The sequence below is a fragment of the Brassica rapa genome, chromosome A04, assembly GCF_000309985.2.
Source record: "Brassica rapa cultivar Chiifu-401-42 chromosome A04, CAAS_Brap_v3.01, whole genome shotgun sequence".
Lineage (NCBI taxonomy): Eukaryota > Viridiplantae > Streptophyta > Magnoliopsida > Brassicales > Brassicaceae > Brassica > Brassica rapa.
Window position 1 is genome coordinate 14,949,131 of NC_024798.2, and position 22,561 is coordinate 14,971,691.

Here is a 22,561-nt window from a genome sequence, read left to right on the forward strand (position 1 = left end):
CTGTCTGACGTGGCTGTTTAACTGGTTCTCATTGGTCAATTATTTTTGAGGACGTGGCAGCTTAGATTTTGAGTATATGCTGCTTTTAGTATAGTAAGATTTATTTCTCATTACCCTTATTGCAAAAGGGACGTTTAGTTCTCATTATCCATTAACCACACTTTCTTCGAATGTCCACCAGCCCTTTAATGATGGGCCCTATCATCCATACCGTTTTTCCGGGTTTTTTCCGTGTAACTCTTTATACTCAAAACCTTGATTATATTATTTTGTGCAAAAGAAAAAAGAGTAAATCCAGAAGCGCTGGATACATTCCCATGGATTCGCATGGTATATCTAAAAAGCGCGTAACGAGAAAGAGTTTCAAAAATAAAAATATCTCACCGATGGACTCACTTCAACTTGCTGTCAAGGAAGCTGAAAGCTAGACTCTAGCGCAGAGAATCTCCAAAGACCCCTGGCGGAGATAGGATGAACAACAACGACCGACTAACAACATTACATAGATAATTTCCGCAGCTAAATGGAGATGTCAAACAGACGCGTCCTGGATAAACGAATGCGATAGAGTTGAGATGGGTTTTGTGCTGCTGGAAGATGATTCCCCTACCCTGTTTGGAGCACATGGACTAAGTGCTGCAGCATCTCCTCTCCACGCTGAAGTAGAAGGGTTGTTGTGGGCTATCCAGGAAGTATTGAAGCAAGGAAACAGAGAGGTACGATTTGAGTTCGACTGTGAACAATTAATTAAACTGATGAAGGAGGAAGAAGAGTGGCCAGCAATAGCACCCGAGTTAGATGGAATTAAAGCTTTATCTGCTGAATTTATTGACGTATCTATCACATACATCCCAAGATGGCTCTTGCTAAAGGGGGAGATCACGTATTCAGGTCCTCTTCTGTTAACTGTTTTGCACCAAGTTAATTAGTTCTTTATGCTGGCCATGCGGTTGCTAACTACTTCGATGAATTTTTTTTTTATATCAAGAAAAAAAAAAAAAAAACAAATAATTGCACTTGAAGTGTCTGTATTTCTTTAATATTTCATAATAAACGACAAAAGCTGTGATTTACGGTGGAAACTGACACTGAGACTTTTTTTAAAAATGGTTTCCCTTTTAAAAAACATTTCTTCTAATGGTTAGGATAATTAATAATTGAAGATATCGCATGCATGCATATGTTCTGTATATACCGTATAAAAAAGGAAATTTAAAGACCAATTGGTTAATCTGCCACTTCTCATCCCACTCATAAAGCACAAATTCTCATTTTAGTGCTAAGAGGGGACTTTAGCAACTCATATATAAAGCTAAAAACTAAGATTTTTAACTTGTTGACTACTTGAATAGCTAGATAACATCGTAGAATGAAAAACTTGTTCTTTTTTTGTAACTGTGAAAAATTTGTTCTTAGTTCACTAAATCTGATTACTGGTTCTTTAACAAACAAACAAAAAAATAGTATAACTAACTGGACAAAAAAAATATACGTTTCGAGTTTAGTTATTAAGTTAATTAAATAAAAACAAAATTCACATTCATTGAACATGTACATTGCTCATAGCCATATATCTCTATAAGCGACTGACACATAAGCTTTTTATATGCTTCAAAAGGGTTGTTTTTTTACAACAGCTTCAAAAATAGTGATAGCATCTACTCGGAGGAAATGCATTTTGAAATTAGCTATCTAGATAGGTTTTATATCATTAGGCTACTAGCGCAAAAAAAACTTGTTATACTTTGTTTTTTATATAAAGTAAGTTTGTAAATTTAATTTTTTTTTTAAATACTACTGTTTTGTAATTAAAAAAGTAGCCAGTCTTTCATTTAATTCTAATGAATGGGATATTATTTTGTTTTTTTTTGTCAACTGATATAATTTTGTTATCAACATTAAACAATAAAAAGACATGTTTTGTGAATTATGTTTATTGTAAACCACGTATTCATCTTAAAAACACTATGCATACGTCAGTAACATGATTTTTCTGAGAAATAGTAACACGAAGTTGTCTTGTCTCTTCTTTGAAGGTTTACACGTACTGGAAACAAGAGACCATTTTTCCCAATTAGATATTCTAAAATATTACTCCAAGTAATAAATCCAAATATTAATTAGTTTTTTTTAATATGCAGTTCAAAATTCAAATAAAAAGCAAAAGAAAAAGTTAAATTCCCAATGCCACCACTTAGTAATTGGACTTCTGTTTGAATAATGGCTAGAGAATAACATGGACGTATCACATCTGTCTTCCTCTCTCTTTTTTTATAATGAAATCTCTCTTCCTTTTTTCCCGAGTCTAGATTTACGATACTAATTTTAATGATAAAATGAAGAAATTAAACTTAGGAATGTAATCACTTGGCTAGTAATTTTATTTTTCCAGTCAGAAATTTTTCCCTACATATAATCACAAGTTAAATATGTTAGATGTATTAGTCAAAAAATGTTAAATGTAGAATTTAAAGTTACCATCACGCAATACATAATGTTATTTCAGAAAGTATAATTTTCATGTGAATGCTTGTCCCCTTCCAAGCTAGGTTTTGTAATTCTTCTTTGGATATTTTAGAAAGTATTATTTTGATTTTTTTTTTTTTTGCTATAACTGTACACATAATTTCTTCTGACCACTATAAAAAAATTTAATAACCTGAAACGTCCATAAATTCACTATTTTTTAGTGTATGACATCTATGTAGATTTAAAAAATTGTAAAAGGCCAACAAATATATTTAGAAATTAACAACATAAATGTGGTCTATTGGTAGATGGATTTTGTGAGATAAATAAACCGGATTCAAAACAACTACAAACATTAAACATATGTGGCCACAAAAATATAGGATCATATTTAGATCTGATTTAAATACCCGGAACAAAATGTTTGTAAACTGCACCTCTTTTAAAAAGGAAATTAGTTTAAATTCTTTCATATATATATAGAAGTTCCTTGAATCTAAACGTCAAATCAAATTCACTATGGCCACTTATTCTCTTAAATACTATAAATACATGGTGTTCTGACTTTATGTCTTCACTAAATCAATATTAACATATCCGATCCCGCAAAGCAAGCTACGCTTGTCTATCCCCGCAATAACACACCAATACACAATCTCATCAACATTATTTCCTTATCCTTCAAAGTTATTATTTGTTTCTTCGAGCTCTTAAAGAAGCAATCTAGATGTCCCGGATATCGTCAGACCCGCTTATGGTTGGGAGAGTAATCGGAGACGTTGTGGACAATTGTTTGCAGGCGGTGAAAATGACAGTGACTTATAACTGCGACAAGCAAGTCTACAATGGCCATGAACTTTTCCTTCTGCAGTTACAAACAAACCCAAAGTTGAAGTTCATGGGGTGACATGAGGTCATTCTTCACTTTGGTACGCGAACTTTTATCATATATGTTAATACAAATATTGCTTAGTCGTTTTGTTTAATATAACTCCCTTCAATGCTCGTTAGTTGTTATGTAATACATAAACCTTATAATTTCCTATCCAGTTCTTTTAAAGAGACTTTCTTGGTGGAACTTCTAAAGAAACTAACTACAAATATTGAAATATAGGTACATTTTATGAAATGCCAATACTCTGCTTATTCTATTAAAATTATCACTCTATGACATAAGATGCAAAAATTATTCTTAACTTGTTTGAGAAAAAAAAACATTTCTAAAAAATCAATTATTCATCGATCTTGTAAAACAAAGAAACCTGAAAAGTAAAAAAAAATAATGACTTTAGTCTTACGGATCTCTTAGCTTAATTATGAAGAATATATTGGTACAGTAGTTGTTATTTTTTCACAGATTTTACCGTGGTGATAATTTTTAAGAATGGTACATACAAAACCTGTTTCATGAAACTCCTATTTTTCAGATTTAGTTTGCATTTTCGGGAATATTTATTTTATACTAATGTTCAAGAGAGCTGCGTATTCTTTGTTTTTTTTTTTTGGTAAAATAAGAACGTATTCTTTGTTTTTTGTAAAGCAACTGCGAATTCTTTGTTGCAATACATGTGTTTCTTTATGTAGATATTTATTTGTGTCACGTGTAGATATGTTCATGATTCATGAATATCAAATATGTCAAACAGGTCATGACTGATCCTGATGTTCCTGGACCTAGTGATCCTTATCTGAGGGAGCACTTGCACTGGTAAAATTGATTCCTTCCTTTTTTTTGGTTAAGAAACATGTGATTGTATACATATGTAACATTTTTTGCAATGATATGTCAGGATTGTTACCGATATCCCAGGGACAACCGACGTGACATTTGGTAAGTCATATATACTTTAGTAAATCAAACAAATGACATTACATATAAATATATGCATTCTTCATTAGTTTTATATATGATCCAGATGTGTAACCTAAGAGTTTGTATTAATTATAATCTACGTTTAAACCAAAGTGTCGTGAACATGCCAATTAATTTTAGTATAAAATAAAAAAAAAACACTAAAGTATAACTATGCACTCTTAATTAGTTTCATACGGTCTAGATCTGTAATCTATTTGTTTGTATTAGTGTCACCGTTGTTCAAAAAACAAAGTGTCACCGCCATGTTATAGCCTGTCCGGTTAAAGTTTAGAAACTGTACGAGGTACAGCATGAAATTACTCTAATCAATGTAGACGAAAAAATATTTAATTACTCTAATACAAAACAGGAAAGGAAATAGTAGGGTACGAGATGCCTCGGCCAAACATAGGGATCCACCGATTTGTGTATTTGCTTTTCAAGCAGAACCGTAGAGGAAGTGTGGTTTCTGTGCCGTCTTACAGAGACCAATTCAACACTCGGATGTTTGCATATGAGAACGATCTCGGCCTCCCCGTTGCAGCTGTTTTCTTCAACTGCCAGCGTGAGACCGCCGCTAGACGCCGTTAATATCGATCGGTTGTTCCATGCACTCTGACGGGAAGCAGCTTTTTATAATGATATATCTATATATGGTGGCTGTACTGTTATGAACTATTATTATCATTTGAATAAATTCGGCATTTCTTGTTTAAGTTTATTTTCATATGGATGGATGTTTCTGGTATTTTGGATGTAGATATAACTGATATTTCTTATCATAATCAATTATATCAATATATATATAGTTACTAACAAGCACTAACACAAACCCACACCTCGACTCTGTGATCAGAACATACCGTCGACAACTCAAACACCGCAGTGGTGCCTTCTTCTCATCCACAGTGGGTTCTACAAATAATTGTATAAATTCGTTTTTCTTCATTTAAATAATTATTTTTGTTTGTCCAAGCTAAAAAAAACATTTCTTCTTTTTAAAAATGTTTCAAGTCCTAACCATCATTTAGCTCAGATAACTATTGAACTTCCTTTTAACAAGTCCGAAACGGTTCCAAACTTTAAAATCATCAAAAGAAAAAGAAAACAAGCTGGACGGGCTAATTCCACAGATGTACTCCCCTTGAAAACTAGTTGGATAGTAACAGGCTACATCACTCACACTTACAAAAAAAGAAAGAAAAATGCTTCTCTGATCAGTGATCACTGGTGTCAGTCATGATCATATGATTCAGGTACATTAAATTTTGTATGTATTATTAATAACACTTGAATGTGTTTTGCATGTGTTGTTGGATTGTATGTATTTTCCTTCTTGGCATAAAAGTCAACTAGTATGTGTCAAACAAAATCAAATGTGAAGTCGGTAAGAGGATCTCATTAAAGTGGCAAAGAAGTGTCAGGTTTCATAGCTTTTGACCAAAAGATAGCATAACCGATTCTCTAGTTATGATTCTCAGCATAAAGACACAGCTACAAGAGTGTTGGTACACAAAACTAAACGCTGACGGCAACAATGTAAGCATTCCAAGCATCACACTGCTGAAAGTTCTTGACTTCTTCGTACTTGATATCTCGTCCAGCACCAAACCCATCTGTTCTACGCATTTCAGAAGCGTCTGGCATTTCCCTGAGCCAGAAATGGACTGATCTAAACCCGGCTTCTTCCATACAGTCTTTTATCTCCGGTAATGACCACCTACACACACACACACACACATGACCAAAAGATCCACTTCACACGTGCTACTTAATCTTAAGACAAAAAGAAAAAAATGAATGTGGAAGCAGAAGAGTAGAGGGCCACTTACAGTCTCCAGCTATAAGAAAAAGCATGGCGAATCTTTCTGTTCTGCTTCTGAAGGTGATAGTGAAGACTGATCCTTGTCTTGCGACTAACAATATCAAACTCAGCCTGCTCCCATGTATACTGCCATAAGATATACACAATCGCTAGTAAGTTACCATATGAAGTATTAACAGTTTAAACTTCTTTTTTTTTACCGTGAAAGTTGGGAACTTCCGTTGAAGCTTCAACTGTCCCTCTGCAGAAGCACCTCCATACAAGTCCATAACGAATATACCACCTTTCTTGGACAAGGCCTCACGCGCATTCTTGAAGTAAGTAACCAACTCCGAGCGTTTGTGGAGGCAACAGCAACTGAAATTGAAAGCACACACGATATCCCTCTTCGGTAATGAATCAGACCCATCATGAACTAAATCTTCACCCTCATCATCCAAACTGATATTTTGAATCAGCTCGTGGGATCTGGACGTCACTTGCTTAGCATCAGAGGGGTCAAAACATTCCCATGGAGAAGAGACATTCTCGAGTACACGTCAGCGCCGAGCTTGCTGATGTTGTTGTCCATGCACCATTCCAGCGCCTCGAGGTCGAAATCTAGCCCTACAGCAGTCCTCCTCGTGTCAGCCTTCAGCCACTCCGCACTATTCGAAGCAAACACAAGATTTTATTCCCAGAGCATTGCAAGATGAGTGTTTAAAGCAAGATGAGAGGAAGGAAAGAAAAGAAACCTTTTTGATCAAAAAAAAAAAAAAGAAAAGAAACCTTAAGAGAGCGGTCCCACAGAAATCTTCTTGGAAATGGAGAGGCTGCCTTCCTCCCACATACATCAGAAAGAACTTCTGCAAGTAGCTTATGTCTCCTTTTGGTGACTGCACCACAAACACACATAACCAGCGTTCTAAAAAATCGTCTAGTCGGCAAATCAGAACTAAACGAAACTATTTTTTAAATAAATCCGTATAAAAAAACGTCTAGGCAATAAAAAAAAAAATCGACCTAGACGTCCGCCTAATCAATAATCCAATATAAAGCCACTAACTACCACATAGTGATTTCTTGAACATTGCTCATAATCATTCTAAAACTTGCCTAGGACATAAACTTTAAAAAAAAAATTGTTAAAAACACTTAAATTAATCGGTCTGGGCTATATGCATCCCCTTAATCAATAATCCCATATAAAGCGACTAACTACCACACACACATAGCTATTTCTTGAACATTGCACATAATAATACAGTGTCTTTTAAAGCTTAGTGTTCTTTCTGTAAGAGAAAGACAGACGAGACCATGAAATTGCGAACAAATAACAGAAAGACAGTAAGGTTGTCCGAAAACAAAAGAGTAGACAAACGCAGGACAATGACAGTCTTAAACCACAGCAAGATTAACATGAAAGTAGAACCTAAAAGGCCAAGACATAAGTGTCGCGAGATACTCATTTGTTACCTGTACTGATTGTTGGTATAAAAGGAACTTTGAGGGCAAATCAGAGGATGGCTGAAGCTCGTCGCTTTCTTCTTCTTCTTCTTCCTCGGAGTTTTCTTCGTCTTCGTCGACGAGGGAGGGAGCAGCAGGAGGGTGTTGATCGTAGAAATCTTCGCCGTCATTCGAGAATTCTCCTTTGTGGCGACGTCGATTAGGTTTTTTGTCTCGTTTTCCCATTTTCGAGCAGTCGAGAGGCGGAAGAGAGAAGCGTTTTGTGTTGTATTGGTCAACTGCTTTTCACTTTTTCTTGTGAAAGTGCCCTCAACGCTGCCACATAGGCCCTAGGCCTTTGTCGTTTTCGAGTTACCGGTTTAGATCTTATTTTCGGTTTAAACCTTACTTGTGGTTGTATTTGTGGGTTAGAACGTAATTCCGGTTTAAACGGTATTTCAGAGGTTTAATTAGACCATCTCGAATATTTTTTTTTAATTTCTCTAAATTACAAAAAACTATAAAATAAAGATGATGACGTATGTTAATAAAACTAATAATATTATTTTTTCATCAAAATATAAAATATATATTCATTTCTATTTTAAAATAAAAGTAAAAGTGAACTAATAATAGTATTTAGACTAGAGTCAAAAGATAGAGATGTGTTCACAATGTCGATGAGTGCACCTAAGCTTTCATTACGTAGACCTCTCAAGACTAGCTATTTGGTAGGTGCTATTGGTTATAGAGTATTAGACTTAGAGCATGTTTATTGCTAGCAACCTTTAGTGTTGCTTAAGTGGTTGTTAATGAATTTTTAAGTATTAAAATTTAGCTAAGAGATAATCTTAAGAAACACTTAATTGTAGGGGTTTATTGGTAGTTGCTTGACTTAAGGTGCTTAACAATAAAAATTGAGATACTACAAGTGTGATGAGAATTGAAATTATGAGTGATGAAAATTGATATTATGAGTGCAAGAGAACATGAGAATGATAGAACGTTTACAAGAGAGAGATACTACAAGTGTGATCTCTAGTTATATAACTCTCCACTCTCAACTCGTGACCTCTCCACTCTCTTGAGAAATAATACAACACTCAGAAAATATAATTAGCAATGATTCATCCAATTAGCAATGATTCATCCAATTAGCAATCTACACAGAGCCACCGATCGGGAAAAATCTCGCCTTTCGCCTCGGAGAGGAAAGAACCAGAGAGAGATCTCGCCGTGTTCCTTCGTGGAGGAGAGCAACAGATACAGGGGACGTCGTTCGCCTTCGACGACGACAGCAAACGAGAGAGACGCCGCCGTTTCAACGAACAGAGCCACCGATCGCAAGAGATATCGCCTTTCGCCACAGAGAGAAAGAGAGAGAGAGAGAGAGAGAGAAAGAAAAGAAGAAACGCGACGGAAGCCAACGACACCTCTCCTCAAGCCAATTCCTTAGCGACACGTGCTCGTTTAGGGACGACGCTTCCCGTGCTTAATTAAGCAACGTCTGTTCGTTTTTTTTTCTTTTTTCTTTTTTTTTTAAATTGTAATTAACCTTAAGCAACAGCCTTAAGCTACTGCATTAAACCTGCTCTAAAGAGCACAATTATGGGGGTTATACGAAGGGTTTTTAAGTGGTGGGTTATATTTTTTGATTAAAAACCGGTGATAGAAGAGATGAAATTAGGATCCACTTTTGTCTGTTTTTTGTACTATTTTCGGGCTCCACTGACACGTGACAACAGTCCGCGATTGGTTCTCTTTTAAAAAAAAAAAAATAATCAAAAAAACCAAAAAAAAAAAATTTAAGAAACCCAAAAAAAAAAACAGTTTTAGGGATAGTCATGGCCTTATAAACTTAGCAGAACCATTCTTGTAATGCTGTATTGTTTGGAGAAAGCTTTTGGTGGAGGTTGCCATTGTAATCTAAAGATTTCTTGTACTCCAGATTGGTATCTTTAGGGCGTGCTCACCCTTTGAGGAAAACAAAACAACATCCTCATACCTCCATTTTTCAAATAAATTTAGGATTCCGTTTTTACAAATTAAATTTGCTTATATTAATGGGATATACATCTATAATAGTATAATATGATTCCGTTTATTATTTTGTATTTGCATTATTCTCAATAGATCAAGCAAATTACAGAAAGACTAAAAAGAATAGTGGTGGAGTTTTTTTAAGTTTTGTAGTCACTACGCCACTGAAGTTGCTAAACCAAAGACTTAACTGTGTAATTCCATGCAGTACCCCGTCACTATAATAGTCTCATCACTTACTCACGTACTTACTCAGAAAGAAACAAATCTCATGCCCATGTTTGATTTGATCCCAAAACATTGCACAAAAAGTTTTTCGTTGTATTATAGTCACCAAAAATCCCCACATGAGCAAATTCCATCACTACTAAAGTGATGAAACCGATTAGTATCTCTAACTACAATCTCTCTTTCTTCAATCTTGGCAATCAATTTGATAACTGCATGACAATCCCCACAGACCCTAAGGTTCTTAATGATCAAAAGAGGACTTCCCTTTGGTGTAGCTATCAACCCAAAAGCAATAGCTAATCTCTCACTATGCTGAGCAAGAACAGCTTCTTTATGCTCATCATCAATATCTTGAAGCACATAACTCGTATCCGGCTCATACCCTAAATCCTTCAGCCGTCTACTCAAATCCTCTAGCTTCTTATAGATCTGATCTCTGAGAGGATGAGACCGATCGCCAGCCAAGAACGCATAAGTCTTGTTCTTCACCTCAATCCAGCTGTAGCCAGCTTCTTTCTTCACCTTCCTCTCCTCCATCAGCTTCCTTACTTTCGCTCTCTCTCCCAATCTCCTGACTCTGCATACATATTAGACAACAACACATACGCAGCTGAATCCTCTGGTTTCATATCAATGATCTTCTTTGCAGCTAATCTCCCAAGCTCTGTTCTCTTGTGCACACGGCAGGCAGCTAGAACTGTCCTCCAAATCGTCGAACCAGCAGGGTATGTCATGTTGTCTATGACCTCCATAGCCTTCTCAAGCAACCCGGCTCGGCTGTATAGATCGACCATACAGCTATTATGCTCCTTTGTAGGTGCAATCTTGCATTCTCTCACCATTATATCGAAATACTTCTCGCCTTCTTCTACCAACCCTGCGTGTGTACAAGCAGCAAACACTCCAATGAACGTTACGCTATCCATTCTCACCTTTCGCCTCTTCATCTCCTCGAAAACATCGAGAGCCTTTGTAGCTTCCCCGTGCTGCGCATACCCGGAGATCATCGAGTTCCACGACACTAGATCTCTCTCTCCCTGCCTTTTAAAGACTGCTTCCGCGCTCTCGATGTCGCCTTTCTTTGCATACATGGTTAGAAGAGCGCTACTAACAATTAGAGAGTCATCCACTCTTGATTTTATAGCGAACCCGTGGAACTGCTTTCCCTGTCCAGAAGATGCGGAAGCAGCAGCACACACGTTGAGGACGCTGGAGAATGTGAACTCGTTCGGTTTTATCCCTCCCTTTGTGAGCTCGCTAAACATCTTTACAGCTGCTTCTGTCTCCCCACTCTGAGCGTATCCTGCAAGCATCGCTGACCAAGCAACAATGTCTTTATCATCAATACTGCTAAAAACTTTCGCAGCGTCATCTGCTTTGCTTAACTTCACATAAGCATCCAGAAGAGCAGTCCCAACCGTTGAAGATCTCTCGTAGTTAGTCTTTAAAACTTGCGCATGGACCTCTGATGGAGAAATCACAGGAAGAGCAGTGAGAACGACGGAATAAGTGAACTCGTTCGGTCTAACTCCTTTCCTCCTCATCTCCTTAAACAAGTCCACAGCTTCTTCTTTCCCATCATTCTGCAAGAAACCACTGATCATAGCTGTCCATGTCACAACGTTCCCACGGAAACCCGTCTCTTTGAACAGCGTAAGAGCATCACACATCACTGCACATTTACTATAAGCCACCATCAGAGCCGTCTTTATGTTCTGATCAAACGAAAACCCGTATTTCACAACACTGCAATGGAGCTGCTCCGCGAACCTCAGCTCTTTGAGGTTAGCGCAGAGCTTGATAACAGAAGCAAAGCTCGATTCAGATAACCGGACATGGTTAAGCCTCATGGAGTGAAACATCGCCAACGCTTCTAAATCAAGACCGTTCCCTGCATACCCCGAGATCATACTGTTCCACGTAACCACACTCTTCACTTCCGTCTTATCAAACAAGATTCTAGCTTTCCTAACGTTACCGCATTTGAGATAAAGATTAATCAGAGAGTTGGAAACAGGAATGGTTTTGTCTAAACCGTTCTTGACAACAACCGTGTGCACCTGCCTCCCCCTCCCACTCACTCCCTCTTCAGCCAAAACTCCAAGAGCAGCTGCGAATGTAAACGAGTTAGGCTCAGTCCCTTCTTCATACATTCTCATAAACAGCTTCAGAACCTCCTCATTAGACCCATTCCTCGCGTACCCGCTTATCAAAGTAGTCCAAGTAACAACGTTCCTCTCTTTCATCTCGTCAAAAACGTTTCTTCCGTCTTTAACGTTACTGCCTTTCATGTACGTGTCAACAAGCGACGTGCCAACGCTCACATCGTCTAAAAACCCGAACTTTACGCATTGGCAGTGCAGCTGTTTGCCGAGAAGCTCGTCGCATAGAGTAGCGGAAACCTTTAGCACGGAGGAGAAGGTTGAGCAGTCCATCTCGGCTCCGGAACGATGGATGGTTAAGAAGAGTCTGGTCGCTTCTTGAGTGCGTCCGTCGCGGGAGTAGCCGAAGAGCAAGCTTGTGTGGTTTTCTTGAACTCGGTCAGGACTTTTGTCGAACAGGTTGTGTGCGACATGGAAACGAGACGCTGATGCAACGACGACACCGAGGGTGTAGATTCTGAATTTGGGTTTGAGCTTCTCCAGAGATTGATGATGTCTCCATATTGTAGTTCTGAATCGCATTTTGCTTTTTAGCAATAAAGAACTAAAAGTTTGCTGCCATTTTCGCTTCAAATTTGTGTATATATATCGGCATGAAATGATTTTTTATTCTCAACTCTCTGATTCAAAATCAAATTATTCAATTATTTTATTCCCGGTTTTCTTTATTCTCAATTCGCAAGTCAACAGTGGCATTGCACTATTTCATAAATCAAAGGCTACTAAAAGAGAAGTTACGGCGGTAAAATTTGACATGAGTGAAGTATTATACAATCCACATAATGAATTATACAATACAACAACTTAAACATTGGGTGTGTTTAGAGGAAACTTAAACCAGCAAAGCCATAGTAAACATCTTGGAAAATATGCATAATTCCCCTTGAGCTGTACATTACTGACTTGTAACAGTATCAAGATTGATTGATTTATAGAATAATATTCAGATAAATAAGCAAATTGTAGCAGGAACATCTAACCTTATATTGTAGCAGTTTGTACATTCGTGTGATTTCATGCAAAAAACAGCTATGATTAAATTAGGAGAATATTACATTAAAAAAAAAGAGTTCAATACAAATGTGTTGTGAGTTGTGACAATCAAATTAAACAGTTTGACAAAATAAATAAAGGAGAAAAGAGAAATCAAAAAAACTGGATCTGACAGTTTGGCGAAACTCTGGGAAGTTTGATAAGAGCATTGATGATTCCCATGTATCTATTATGAACATGGTTCTCTCGTTGGTTATCAACTTCAACACCAACTTTGACAGTTTCAAGACATTTCAAATTCGCCAAGAAATGACTTATCTGTTTCCGCTCTCTACAAGTTCCTAAATACCCTGAAACGGTTAGCATCTTCACTTGACATGTGGATAAACAGCATGGTACTCCCTCTTCCTTCTTCTTCTTCTTAGGGATGCAAATGCAGGCGTCCCCGCATCTGTTTGTAACTTTATGCACAAGGCCCTGAACGGAAAGAAAAAACATATTCATTAATGTACAAAAATAATGTAGCAAAATATGAAAAGTGCCAGATGTTGATCAAATGAAATTTTGATAAAATAACACATATAAAAATTCATAACGTTTTATTTACCTTGATGACTAGAGTTTCTAGGTTTGGAGAGCTGTTGAGAAGAAGAGGCACCACTTGCCATCCTTTTTCTTTGTCACTCTCAAATGATAAAGTAAGGAGGTTGTGAAAGACTGGCATTGATTTACAGTAAAAGTGAAAAACCTGAATCATGAAACAAAACACAAACATTTTATCATTAGAATATGGTAGCTAATCAAATTTAAACAATTAAGTATCAAAAACATACCTCAAGAGAATCCGAAGACAAGTGAAGGGTCTTGATATTGCTTATCCTTGTTACAAGGCCGGTAACATCCCAAGAAGAAAAAGAATCTGCATCATACTCACAATCACTGTCATCATCATCATCATTATCACTACGATCATCATGCTCATCTGTAAATGCCTCCCAAGGTCGAATATCAAGTCTTGCTTCAACAAGGGAATCAAAATCAACATCATACTGATCCGCAACGTAACCAGAGTAGTCAAGGTACAAAAGACTGGGCGTGGCAAAAGAAACAAACTCGTAAGCTTCGCGGTAATCGGGATAATGGTGAATGATGGTCAGTCGCTCGATGGAAGAGCTAGACACGTCCCCTGTCCAAGCCGGGGGATTGTTATCATCAGGATAATGCAGGAACAGTTCCTCGAGGACGGGGCATCCAAGGACGAGATCATCATACATGGCACAATCCGCAAACGCCACGGAGAAGAGAGAGAGTCTTTTGAGCGCTGGGAAAAAGACTCCACCAGCAGGTGGGAGGCGACCGTCGGGATAGAATCCATCGCATATCGTGAGGTCAACCAGTGTGTTGCTCGTGAAGAACTCGGTCTCTATAGAATACATGCCTACGGTCTCCAAGCGAAGCTCCTCCAAGAAGCGGAGCTCCAGGGCAGTGTGGATCCAACCGTCCACACGAGAGTCTTCGTGCCTATGCTCACAGTTGAGATGGAATGTCTTGATGAGTGAAGAGTTTTTTAAGAGAGCAAGTGTCTTGTCCACGAATTCAGGGAAGCCTAGAGGACTACCAACACTTGCGTCGCTCAAATCGAGCTTGTCTACAAGCGCGAGAAGATTCCTCCATCTTTTGGACAGAACCGATGTGGAAGCGGCGATATGTGTCGGAAGGAAGGACAGGATCTTCCCAAGAACCTCGTCTGGCAGACTGCTGATCAAATCTCTAGAACCCATCCCTACCCTGTGAGCACAGATACGTTTCTTTTTGTTCAACTCAACCAGACCTATACCACAGAAATTTATTAAAATAGATAGACGATTAGGATCTTAAAAAATAATCAAACAATTTGATTCCTCGAGATCTGAACAGACAAGAGCTATTCAGGTTCATGTAATAAAGCAAACTTACGATTGGAAGAAGGGAAAGAAGGTTGCCAAAGTACGACGAGGGATGTCAGAGATAGAACCGAGAACGCACCTGTTCTTCTTTTCCAAGTTAACTTTTTTATTTATTTCACCGATCCTTTTCCTTTTTTTTTGGTCAGCAATTAACCTTTTCCTTTCTACTAACTAAGGGAATTATCTTTCTCCTTGCAAAATTATCCATCACCAGTTAAAAATTTCTAAAGATTTGATTGTTAAAAAAATATTGAAACGAATAAATTAAAAAAATGGTAGTTATCTATAATTTATGTGCTAAAAAAAAAGTAGTTATTTATAATTTTTTGGGAAAATTGTTTTTTTAGAGCAAAAAAATATAAACATTGTCCTAATAGAATAATCCCAACCTACAATTGTCTCATTAAGCTAATAATTTTGAAAATCCCAGTTTAGTCCTTCGAAATACAATTTTAAAACTAACTGTAATACATTAAATTAATATAATATACAGAACCAATTAATTTTTTTTTTTTTTTAAATCCCCAAATCAAAACCCCTAACCCTAATTATTTCAGTCTCATTCTCTAGGCCTCTCTAATTCTGGTGGCGACAAAGTCAACAGGTCTCTATTGGTGGGGAGAAGAAGATACCGACTCAAATCTCGTCTTCTCCGGCGTAAATCTCTTCTTCTCCGGCTTAGTATCTTCTTCTCCGGCTTAATCTCTTATTCTCTCATGTAAAACGAAGGTAACATCGACACTTCTCATTCCTATTTTGTTTTAAATCTTCTTTGCATGTTCTTTAATCGATAATAGTTCTGTGAAAAGCAAATAGATTAGTGCTTCGGTATATGTTTTTGTGTTCTTGTCAATCGATTTAATAACACACCAGTTTGTTATATGTGTTTGTGTTCTGTTCTTATCAATTTGTGATTACCATAAGAACCTACAGTTAATCTATGTTACATGTGTATGTAATCTTATCAATTTGCTTTACCATACGGGTTTGTCAATCGATATTTTGAAGAGATTGGTTAGTTTTGATTTCGTGTCATTGTTGTTGATGTTGGTATCGCCAGCGCAGACACTAGAAGATATGTAATTTGGCACTAATCCTGGTACTATCGGGTTAATGGGTCAGTTCACCAAACCGTTGGATCATCTGAGTTTGTACTTATGAAGATAAGGAAGGAGATTGGATGCTCGTTGGTGATGTTCCATGGAGGTAAAAGAACTAAAAACCATCTCTTAATGTCTGATGAATGATTTACAATGATCTAATCTGGGTTTTGTATATATCTTAGAATGCTCATCACCTCGGTTAAAAGGATTCGTGTGATGAAAACGTCTGAAGCTAATGGTCTAGACTATCTTGTCTTGACTTATGATATTGTTTGTTGAAACATATAATGAAAAAATCTTAGTGTATAATATGCAGGATACTTGTGAAGCAAGTAAAAGGAAGAAACAGAAGCTAGGTTGATCTTATTCAGTTTGTGATGTTTCTTTGGTTCTTCTAATGTTCTTTAAGGGTTTTTTTTGGCTTGATGTCTTTTGTTTTACTGTTGCTATTACTATGGAAGAGAATGCTCTTTATTTGTTTTACTACACTGTAAATATTTGAAGCTTGTCTAATATCATTTTGTGGGTTTAGTTTATGAGTTCACTAACTGATCCAAGAAACAGCTCCACATGACATCAAATGTGTTAACATATTACTTTAGTGCTTGATGTTTCAATCTCATGGGATTCTGAGGACATTCGAAATTAATGATATAGGCCCCGAACACTAAATCATATTTTACATATATCATCCTGAGCACGAAGAAGAATCTGATGGAAGATTCATACAAACAGACAAGAGTTAGGTAGATAGATTGTACCAACCATATGAAAAAGCTCCTAACTTTGTGAAAAATCAAAGGAAAATTTAGGTATTTTGAGAAGAAAGGCTAATAAGTGTTTTTTTTCCAAAAAAAATGGCTAGTAAGTGATCTTTTATTAACAAATTCGATTTTTCAAAAATGGTAACAGAATATTTCCACATATTTTTTGTTTTTTTTTAAAAAAAATCGGTTTTCAAAATAGGAAATTGAATATTTCCAAATATTTTTTTCCTTATTTTTCGGAACAGATTATTCTTATCCGTAGAATACAGTTAATCTGTAGAAATCGGTTTCTACATATTTTTTAGAATTTTTGTAATGTGTAGATTTTGATTTCTACATGTTTTAAATTTACAGTAAATCTGTAGAATTCGGTTTATACTTGTTTTAGATTTATAGTAAATATGTAGAAGTTGGTTTCTACATGTTTTAGATCGATAGGTTAAGCGCGGAATGTGTATTCTAAATATTTTTAGAAAACTCTTATTTACGTAGATCATGTATTCTAAACGTTGTAGATTCAATGAAAAAAGTAGATTTTGTTTTCTACTTTGTAGAATGTCAATTCTACTTTATTTAGAACATAATTTGAAATTATGATTTAAACATTTCTAAAAATGAAAAAGAATACCACTAAGTTTATATAGGTATTTTATTAGTAGTTACTATTTTTCCAAATTTTTTTTGTTTGTAAAACTATTTATTTAATTTATTTTCAGAAATATTAAAGGATATTATAGGCAAAAATGGTACAAATATGAGATTAGTCTAAATGGACATAGTTTCTATTTTTTTGCTCTAAAAAAACAATTTTCCCTAATTTCTTAGAGTTTAAAATATTTTTCTGAAAAATATGAATAAAGGCTCCAAAACAATAAATAAAATTAATGTGTAGAGAGTGCAATTCACAGAATTTGTTTTAGATATGATAATTTCAAAATGCAACCATAACTCTTTTAACATATCTAAGCAGATTAAATGAAAATATGTTGACAAAAAAAATGAAAAATATAAAAGGCAAAACATAAGGCAAACTACACCATATCTAAGGTAGAATCTAACAATAGTCAAAGCAACTTTAAGGTATTCTATAAAGCAAACATAAAGCGCAAACATAATAATACAAGTTAACGTCATATCGAAAAGGGCGACTAGGTTTCCGGATTTTGAAGATCGAATAAAGTTGAACAACCTTGCTTTCTCTCAAAAAGGGCGAAAAAGGGCGACTAGGTTTCCGGTATCTTACCGCCGTTGGCTAGGCCTCACGCTGGCTAGCGAGAAGCTATTCCCAGCCGTTTCCTGTTCTCGATGACGATTCCAGTATCATCTCCCTCCTCAGGCGCCTCAATCGATCCAGGGGGAGCTCGTAAGGCGAAAATCTCGAATCGCGAAACTCAGCTCCTGAATCGCGACCTAGAGGTCAAGCTCCAGTCTTCGTCGGTTCCAGCGTCGATTCCAGCTGCTAAGGTTCCAACCTACGCGGCGAGGTTCAAGTCTTCACTGCGAAATCTTCGCAAGATCTCAGATCCAACCTTTCTGGAGGATGGAACACCGGTTATGCAAGCACCGGAGTCCGTGCTTTTGCAGACGTCGGAGTTCTGGAAAGATCATGTGGTTGCTCACTTTCACGGCCGTAGGCCGTCGGTAGAGAAGATAATCGCAGATTTGAACCCAGTTTGGGGAAAGTTTGGGAAAATCACGGTTCGTACTATCTCAGAGACCTGCGTGTTAATTTTCATTCCCTCGGTGCAAACCAGAGAGTGGGTATTAGAGGTTGGATACTGGCAAGCGGATCGTTGTGCGTTCTCGGTATATCCGTGGTCAGCTGAAGGGAGCTTAGCTGCTCAGGAACTTCTCTTTGCTCCTACGTGGGCAGTGCTCAAGAATGTTCCACCTCAGCTGTACTCTTTGAATGGGATCAGTGTTGTTGCTAGCGGAATAGGTGAACCGCTCCACACTGAGAAGTCTCGTTTAGACCCGTACCACTTCGGAGACACAAAAGTCAAGGTGGAAATCGATCTCTCTCACTCCCCTCCGGAGGCTGTAGTAGTTAGGGATACTCAAGGAAATTCTGTTAAGATTAACGTTGAGTACCCTAACCTTCCTCCTAGATGCATCAACTGTGGCAAATTTGGACACTTGATAAACCGTTGTAACAAACCCCGTATGAAGAAGCCGTTTACTCAGAAGAAGGAAGCAGTGATCAGTGTTGTTGAGTCTGTGGAGGAGGTATCTTTAGAAGTATTGAATCAAGAAGCTGTAGCTGACATCTTAAGCGTTGAGGAGGAGAAGAAGATGAGGAGGGCTCGCTCAAGGTCTCGCCGGAGGTCTCGTTCTAGAGCTCGAATAAGGGCCTTGAGCTCCCCTCCTGAAATGTTGGTCATGGGAGAGGTTAAACAATCAGTAGAGGATGAAGTGGCGGTAAAGGTAGGGACTTTGGCATATGAGGAAAAGTCTGTAGTCAAAGCGGATGTTTCAGGGTGTTCAAACAAGCCTTTGATCATTGATGAAACGCAGTTGGAAGAAGGAGAGATTCGAGATAGTTATGAGGAAGAGAAGGATCTTACTCTAGAAACAACAGAAGAAGAAGGTTCCTTATGGCTGACCAAGCATTCCAAGCAATACAGGCGTGCTTTGCGTCAGGTAGAGCGATGGAAAGCTTCAGGATCAGTCGGTACTCCTCCAAAATCTCACAGGTTTCTTACACGAGGCATCACCTCGGGTGAGAAGCCTAGTATCTGATCTGTCCCCCCCCCCCCCACTTTGTATATATGAAAATCTTTAGTTGGAATATTCGCGGTATTAATGGTAGCGGTCGTCAGAGGGTTGTTAGTAGGTGGTTGCAGAGTTTGGGCTCCTCAGTGGGAGCTTTATTGGAAACACATGTACAGGAAGAAAATTTTCTCAGTATTTTAGGAGCTGTTGCTCCTGGTTGGCGGTTTGATAACAATTATTCAGTTGCAGAAGGAGGAAGAATATGGCTTTTGTGGAATCAGTCGCTGTCAGTAGTGGTGTATATGAAGACGGATCAGTTAATTCTCTGTGGAGTTATGGACCCGGCTTCAGGTACGAGTTGCACAGTAGCCTTTGTATATGCGCAGAATTCAGAAGTGGAAAGACGGATTCTATGGAGAGACTTGATCAATATCTCAAATAGCTCCATTGTTGCTTCGTCACCATTGGTGGTGCTTGGAGATTTTAATCAAATTCTTACGGCGGCAGAACACTTTTCTTTGCAACCATATGATCTGCCTGTTCGAGGTACGGAGGAGTTTCAGCAGTGTCTGATAGAGAGCAATTTGGCAGATATGGATTTCAGAGGCACTTTTTTCTCGTGGTCAAATAGGAGAGAGGAAGATCCAATTCTCAGGAAGTTGGATAGGGCGGTTTGCAATGACAGATGGAAGGAGGTTTTTCCAGGGGCCGTGAGTATCTTTGAGGCTCCGGGAGATTCCGATCACTCTCCGGCAGTACTTACCTTTTCCTCGGAACCCCAGATGAGGAAATGTAGCTTTAAGTATTTTTCTTTCATATCTTCACATCCAAGATTCAGAGAAGAGATGGTGAAGTTTTAGGAGGAATCAATCCCAGTTGGATCGAAGTTGTTTTCTCTGGGACAGAGATTGAAGAAGGCTAAAGCAGGTTGTAGAAGGTTAAATAAGGAAGGGTTTGGAAACATCCAACAAAGGGCAAGAGAGGCCCTCGATTCTCTTAAGGCGATCCAGCAACAGTTGCTCACCTCCCCTACGGACTTACTATTTCGTCAGGAGTTTGTGGCCCGGAAGAAGTGGCAGTTCTTTGAGAATGCTCAGGAGATCTTTTACAGCAGAAAGGCGAGGATCCGGTGGCTGGATTGCGGTGATGCAAATACTACATTTTTCTATAAGGCAGTGCTGGCTCATCAGTTCCGGAATTGTATCAGTTTCTTAAGGGATGATGGAGGAAATCGGGTGTTTAATCAAGCGCAAATCAGGCAGATGGCGGTAGCATACTTTCAGAATCTGCTAGGCTCCGTAGATGATGCGATCTGTGACATTTCTATAGAAGAGCTGAGGGTCCTCCTTCCTTACCGGTGTCCGCAGGAGATAGCTGAGCAGCTAGTTCTCATACCCTCGGAAGAGACTATTAAACATACTATATTTGCTTTGCCAAAGAACAAGGCTCCAGGCCCTGACGGTTTCTCCGCGGAGTTTTTTTGGGAAGCTTGGGAAGTGGTGGGGAAGGATTCGTTGGAAGCAGTAACAGAGTTCTTCACGAAAGGTCGTATGTTGAGGCAATTCAACACCACTACGATCTCGTTGATCCCAAAGATTGTAGGAGCTGATCAACTGACTGCCTTTAGACCAATCTCACTGTGTTCCACGATTTATAAAGTCATGGCCAGACTTCTCAAGAACAAATTGAAGCTCTGTGTTTCAGACATTGTTCAAAGGAACCAAGTTGGATTTGTGCAAGATAGGCTACTCTGTGAGAACGTCCTACTAGCTTCTGAGCTAGTCAAGGATTTTAATAATCAGGGACAAACGACTCGTGGCTGCATGAAGATTGATATTTCTAAGGCCTATGACAACCTGAGTTGGGATTTTCTGTTTAAAGTTCTTCGATCCATTGAGCTGCCAGAGGTGTTCATTGATTGGATTAAGGAGTGTGTCACCACCACCTCTTACAGCATTGCCATTAACGGAGAGCTAAATGGGTTTTTTCCGGGAAAAAAAGGGTTGAGACAAGGAGATCCAATCTCTTCTCTGCTGTTTGTGATCGCAATGGATGTCCTCTCAAAAATGTTGGATCAAGGGGCAGTTAATGGTCGGTTTGGCATTCATCCCGAATGTGAAGCCCCTTTGATTACTCATTTAAGCTTTGCCGACGATGTCTTGATTTTTTTCGACGGATCTGCAGAGTCTCTAAGGGGTATTCTTCAGATTCTGGAAGAGTTCAGGCTTATATCAGGGTTAAAGATAAACAGGCAGAAGTCAGAGCTGTTGCTAGATGGAGGTAATGCTGAGAGATGTCGAGAGTTAGCAACAAAAATGGGAATTGCTCAAGGCGCTCTTCCCCTTCGTTATTTAGGAGTGCCGCTATCTCCAAAGAAAATGACGCGCACTGACTTTCAACCTCTCCTAGATAAAATCTCAGCGAGATTTAATTCTTGGACGGTGAAGCACCTCTCATTTGCAGGGAGGTTTCAATTGATTCAAGCGGTGATCTATTCTACTATATCCTTTTGGGCCTCGATATTCATCATTCCAAATGAGTGCGTCAGTATATTAGAGCGGATGTGTGGAGCTTTTCTATGGAATGGCGCGCCAAACTCAGCTAGAGGGGCGAAGATTGCTTGGGATTCAGTCTGTACTCCTAAGGAAGCAGGAGGATTGGGTTTGCGGCGCCTCGCAGACTGGAACAAAGTCCTCGGGTTGAAGTTAATCTGGCTGATCTTTACAGCAGGAGGCTCTCTTTGGGTCTCGTGGGTAAGGCGTAATCTGATTGGTAGGGAGAATTTTTGGATGTTGAATCCTTCGAGAAGGGGGAGTTGGATATGGAAAGCTATCTGTAAGTTGAGGCCTTTAGCCAGACCTATGGTGCATTGTGAATTGGGATCTGGTATCACTGCGAGTTTTTGGTACGATAATTGGACTTCTATAGGCCCTCTCATCGATTTGGTTGGGGAAAACGGTCCACAGGTTACAGGACTAAGTATCAATGCAGTTGTAGCTGATGCTCTTACTAATGGGGGATGGTGGCTGGATC

At 38.3% G+C, this 22,561-nt stretch overlaps 4 protein-coding genes, 1 long non-coding RNA gene and 2 pseudogenes across 8 annotated transcripts; 3 read left to right on the plus strand and 4 right to left on the minus strand.

Moving 5' to 3' along the window:
• The window catches only part of LOC117133364, a 1,448-nt pseudogene extending 1,303 nt beyond the window's left edge, over positions 1–145 (minus strand).
• A 2,781-nt stretch (positions 146–2,926) lies between these two features.
• LOC103864790 (protein CENTRORADIALIS-like) lies at positions 2,927–5,124 on the plus strand. The gene is given in 6 exon segments (XM_009142563.3): positions 2,927–3,326; positions 3,329–3,370; positions 3,373–3,398; positions 4,116–4,177; positions 4,260–4,300; positions 4,695–5,124. Coding segments are annotated over 6 exon segments (522 nt in total). The 5' UTR covers positions 2,927–3,196; the 3' UTR covers positions 4,916–5,124.
• Positions 5,125–5,701: 577 nt separating this feature from the next.
• LOC117133528 lies at positions 5,702–7,918 on the minus strand (annotated as a pseudogene).
• A 1,045-nt stretch (positions 7,919–8,963) lies between these two features.
• Positions 8,964–12,905, minus strand: LOC117133525 (pentatricopeptide repeat-containing protein At2g27610-like). Its single transcript, XM_033289931.1, is given in 2 exon segments — positions 8,964–10,408; positions 10,411–12,905. Coding segments are annotated over 2 exon segments (2,583 nt in total). The 5' UTR covers positions 12,530–12,905; the 3' UTR covers positions 8,964–9,944.
• Positions 12,906–13,039: 134 nt separating this feature from the next.
• LOC117133526 (putative F-box protein At1g21990) lies at positions 13,040–15,090 on the minus strand. Of its 2 annotated transcripts, none has more exons than XM_033289933.1 (4): positions 14,957–15,090; positions 13,834–14,831; positions 13,608–13,748; positions 13,040–13,477 (listed from the first exon to the last, which is right to left on the minus strand). In XM_033289933.1, the coding sequence occupies exons 2-4, from the start codon at positions 14,779–14,781 to the stop codon at positions 13,154–13,156; spliced, it is 1,413 nt and encodes a 470-aa protein (XP_033145824.1). In that variant the 5' UTR covers positions 14,782–14,831; positions 14,957–15,090; the 3' UTR covers positions 13,040–13,153. The 2 variants fall into 2 exon arrangements, with proteins under 2 accessions (XP_033145824.1, XP_033145825.1); XM_033289934.1 differs by having other exon boundaries at positions 13,834–14,788; positions 14,957–15,074.
• Positions 15,091–15,506: 416 nt separating this feature from the next.
• Positions 15,507–16,593, plus strand: LOC103864793. 3 transcript variants are annotated; one of them, XR_004457398.1, is made up of 4 exons: positions 15,507–15,675; positions 16,012–16,152; positions 16,232–16,287; positions 16,366–16,593. It is a non-coding gene; the product is annotated as an uncharacterized LOC103864793 (long non-coding RNA). The 3 variants fall into 3 exon arrangements; XR_004457397.1 differs by having other exon boundaries at positions 16,007–16,152; positions 16,232–16,593; XR_004457396.1 differs by having other exon boundaries at positions 15,511–15,675; positions 16,232–16,593.
• Positions 16,594–18,121: 1,528 nt separating this feature from the next.
• LOC117133365 lies at positions 18,122–20,450 on the plus strand. Its single transcript, XM_033289384.1, has 3 exons — positions 18,122–19,509; positions 19,626–20,283; positions 20,361–20,450. The coding sequence occupies exons 1-3, from the start codon at positions 18,122–18,124 to the stop codon at positions 20,448–20,450; spliced, it is 2,136 nt and encodes a 711-aa protein (XP_033145275.1).
• The last annotated feature ends 2,111 nt before the right edge of the window (positions 20,451–22,561 follow it).

Excerpts from the sequence above, each read along its gene's own strand:
- LOC117133526 (XM_033289933.1), bottom strand. The coding sequence starts at position 14,781 with ATGGGTTCTAGAGATTTGATCAGCAGTCTGCCAGACGAGGTTCTTGGG. Across the intron at positions 13,749-13,833 it reads TGTCTTCGGATTCTCTTGAG|GTTTTTCACTTTTACTGTAA; the intron begins GTATGTTTTTGA and ends TTCATGATTCAG. Across the intron at positions 13,478-13,607 it reads TAGAAACTCTAGTCATCAAG|GGCCTTGTGCATAAAGTTAC; the intron begins GTAAATAAAACG and ends CTTTCCGTTCAG.
- LOC117133365 (XM_033289384.1), top strand. The coding sequence starts at position 18,122 with ATGACGATTCCAGTATCATCTCCCTCCTCAGGCGCCTCAATCGATCCA. Across the intron at positions 19,510-19,625 it reads ACTCCTCCAAAATCTCACAG|CGGTCGTCAGAGGGTTGTTA; the intron begins GTTTCTTACACG and ends TATTAATGGTAG. Across the intron at positions 20,284-20,360 it reads ATTCCGATCACTCTCCGGCA|ATTCAGAGAAGAGATGGTGA; the intron begins GTACTTACCTTT and ends TTCACATCCAAG.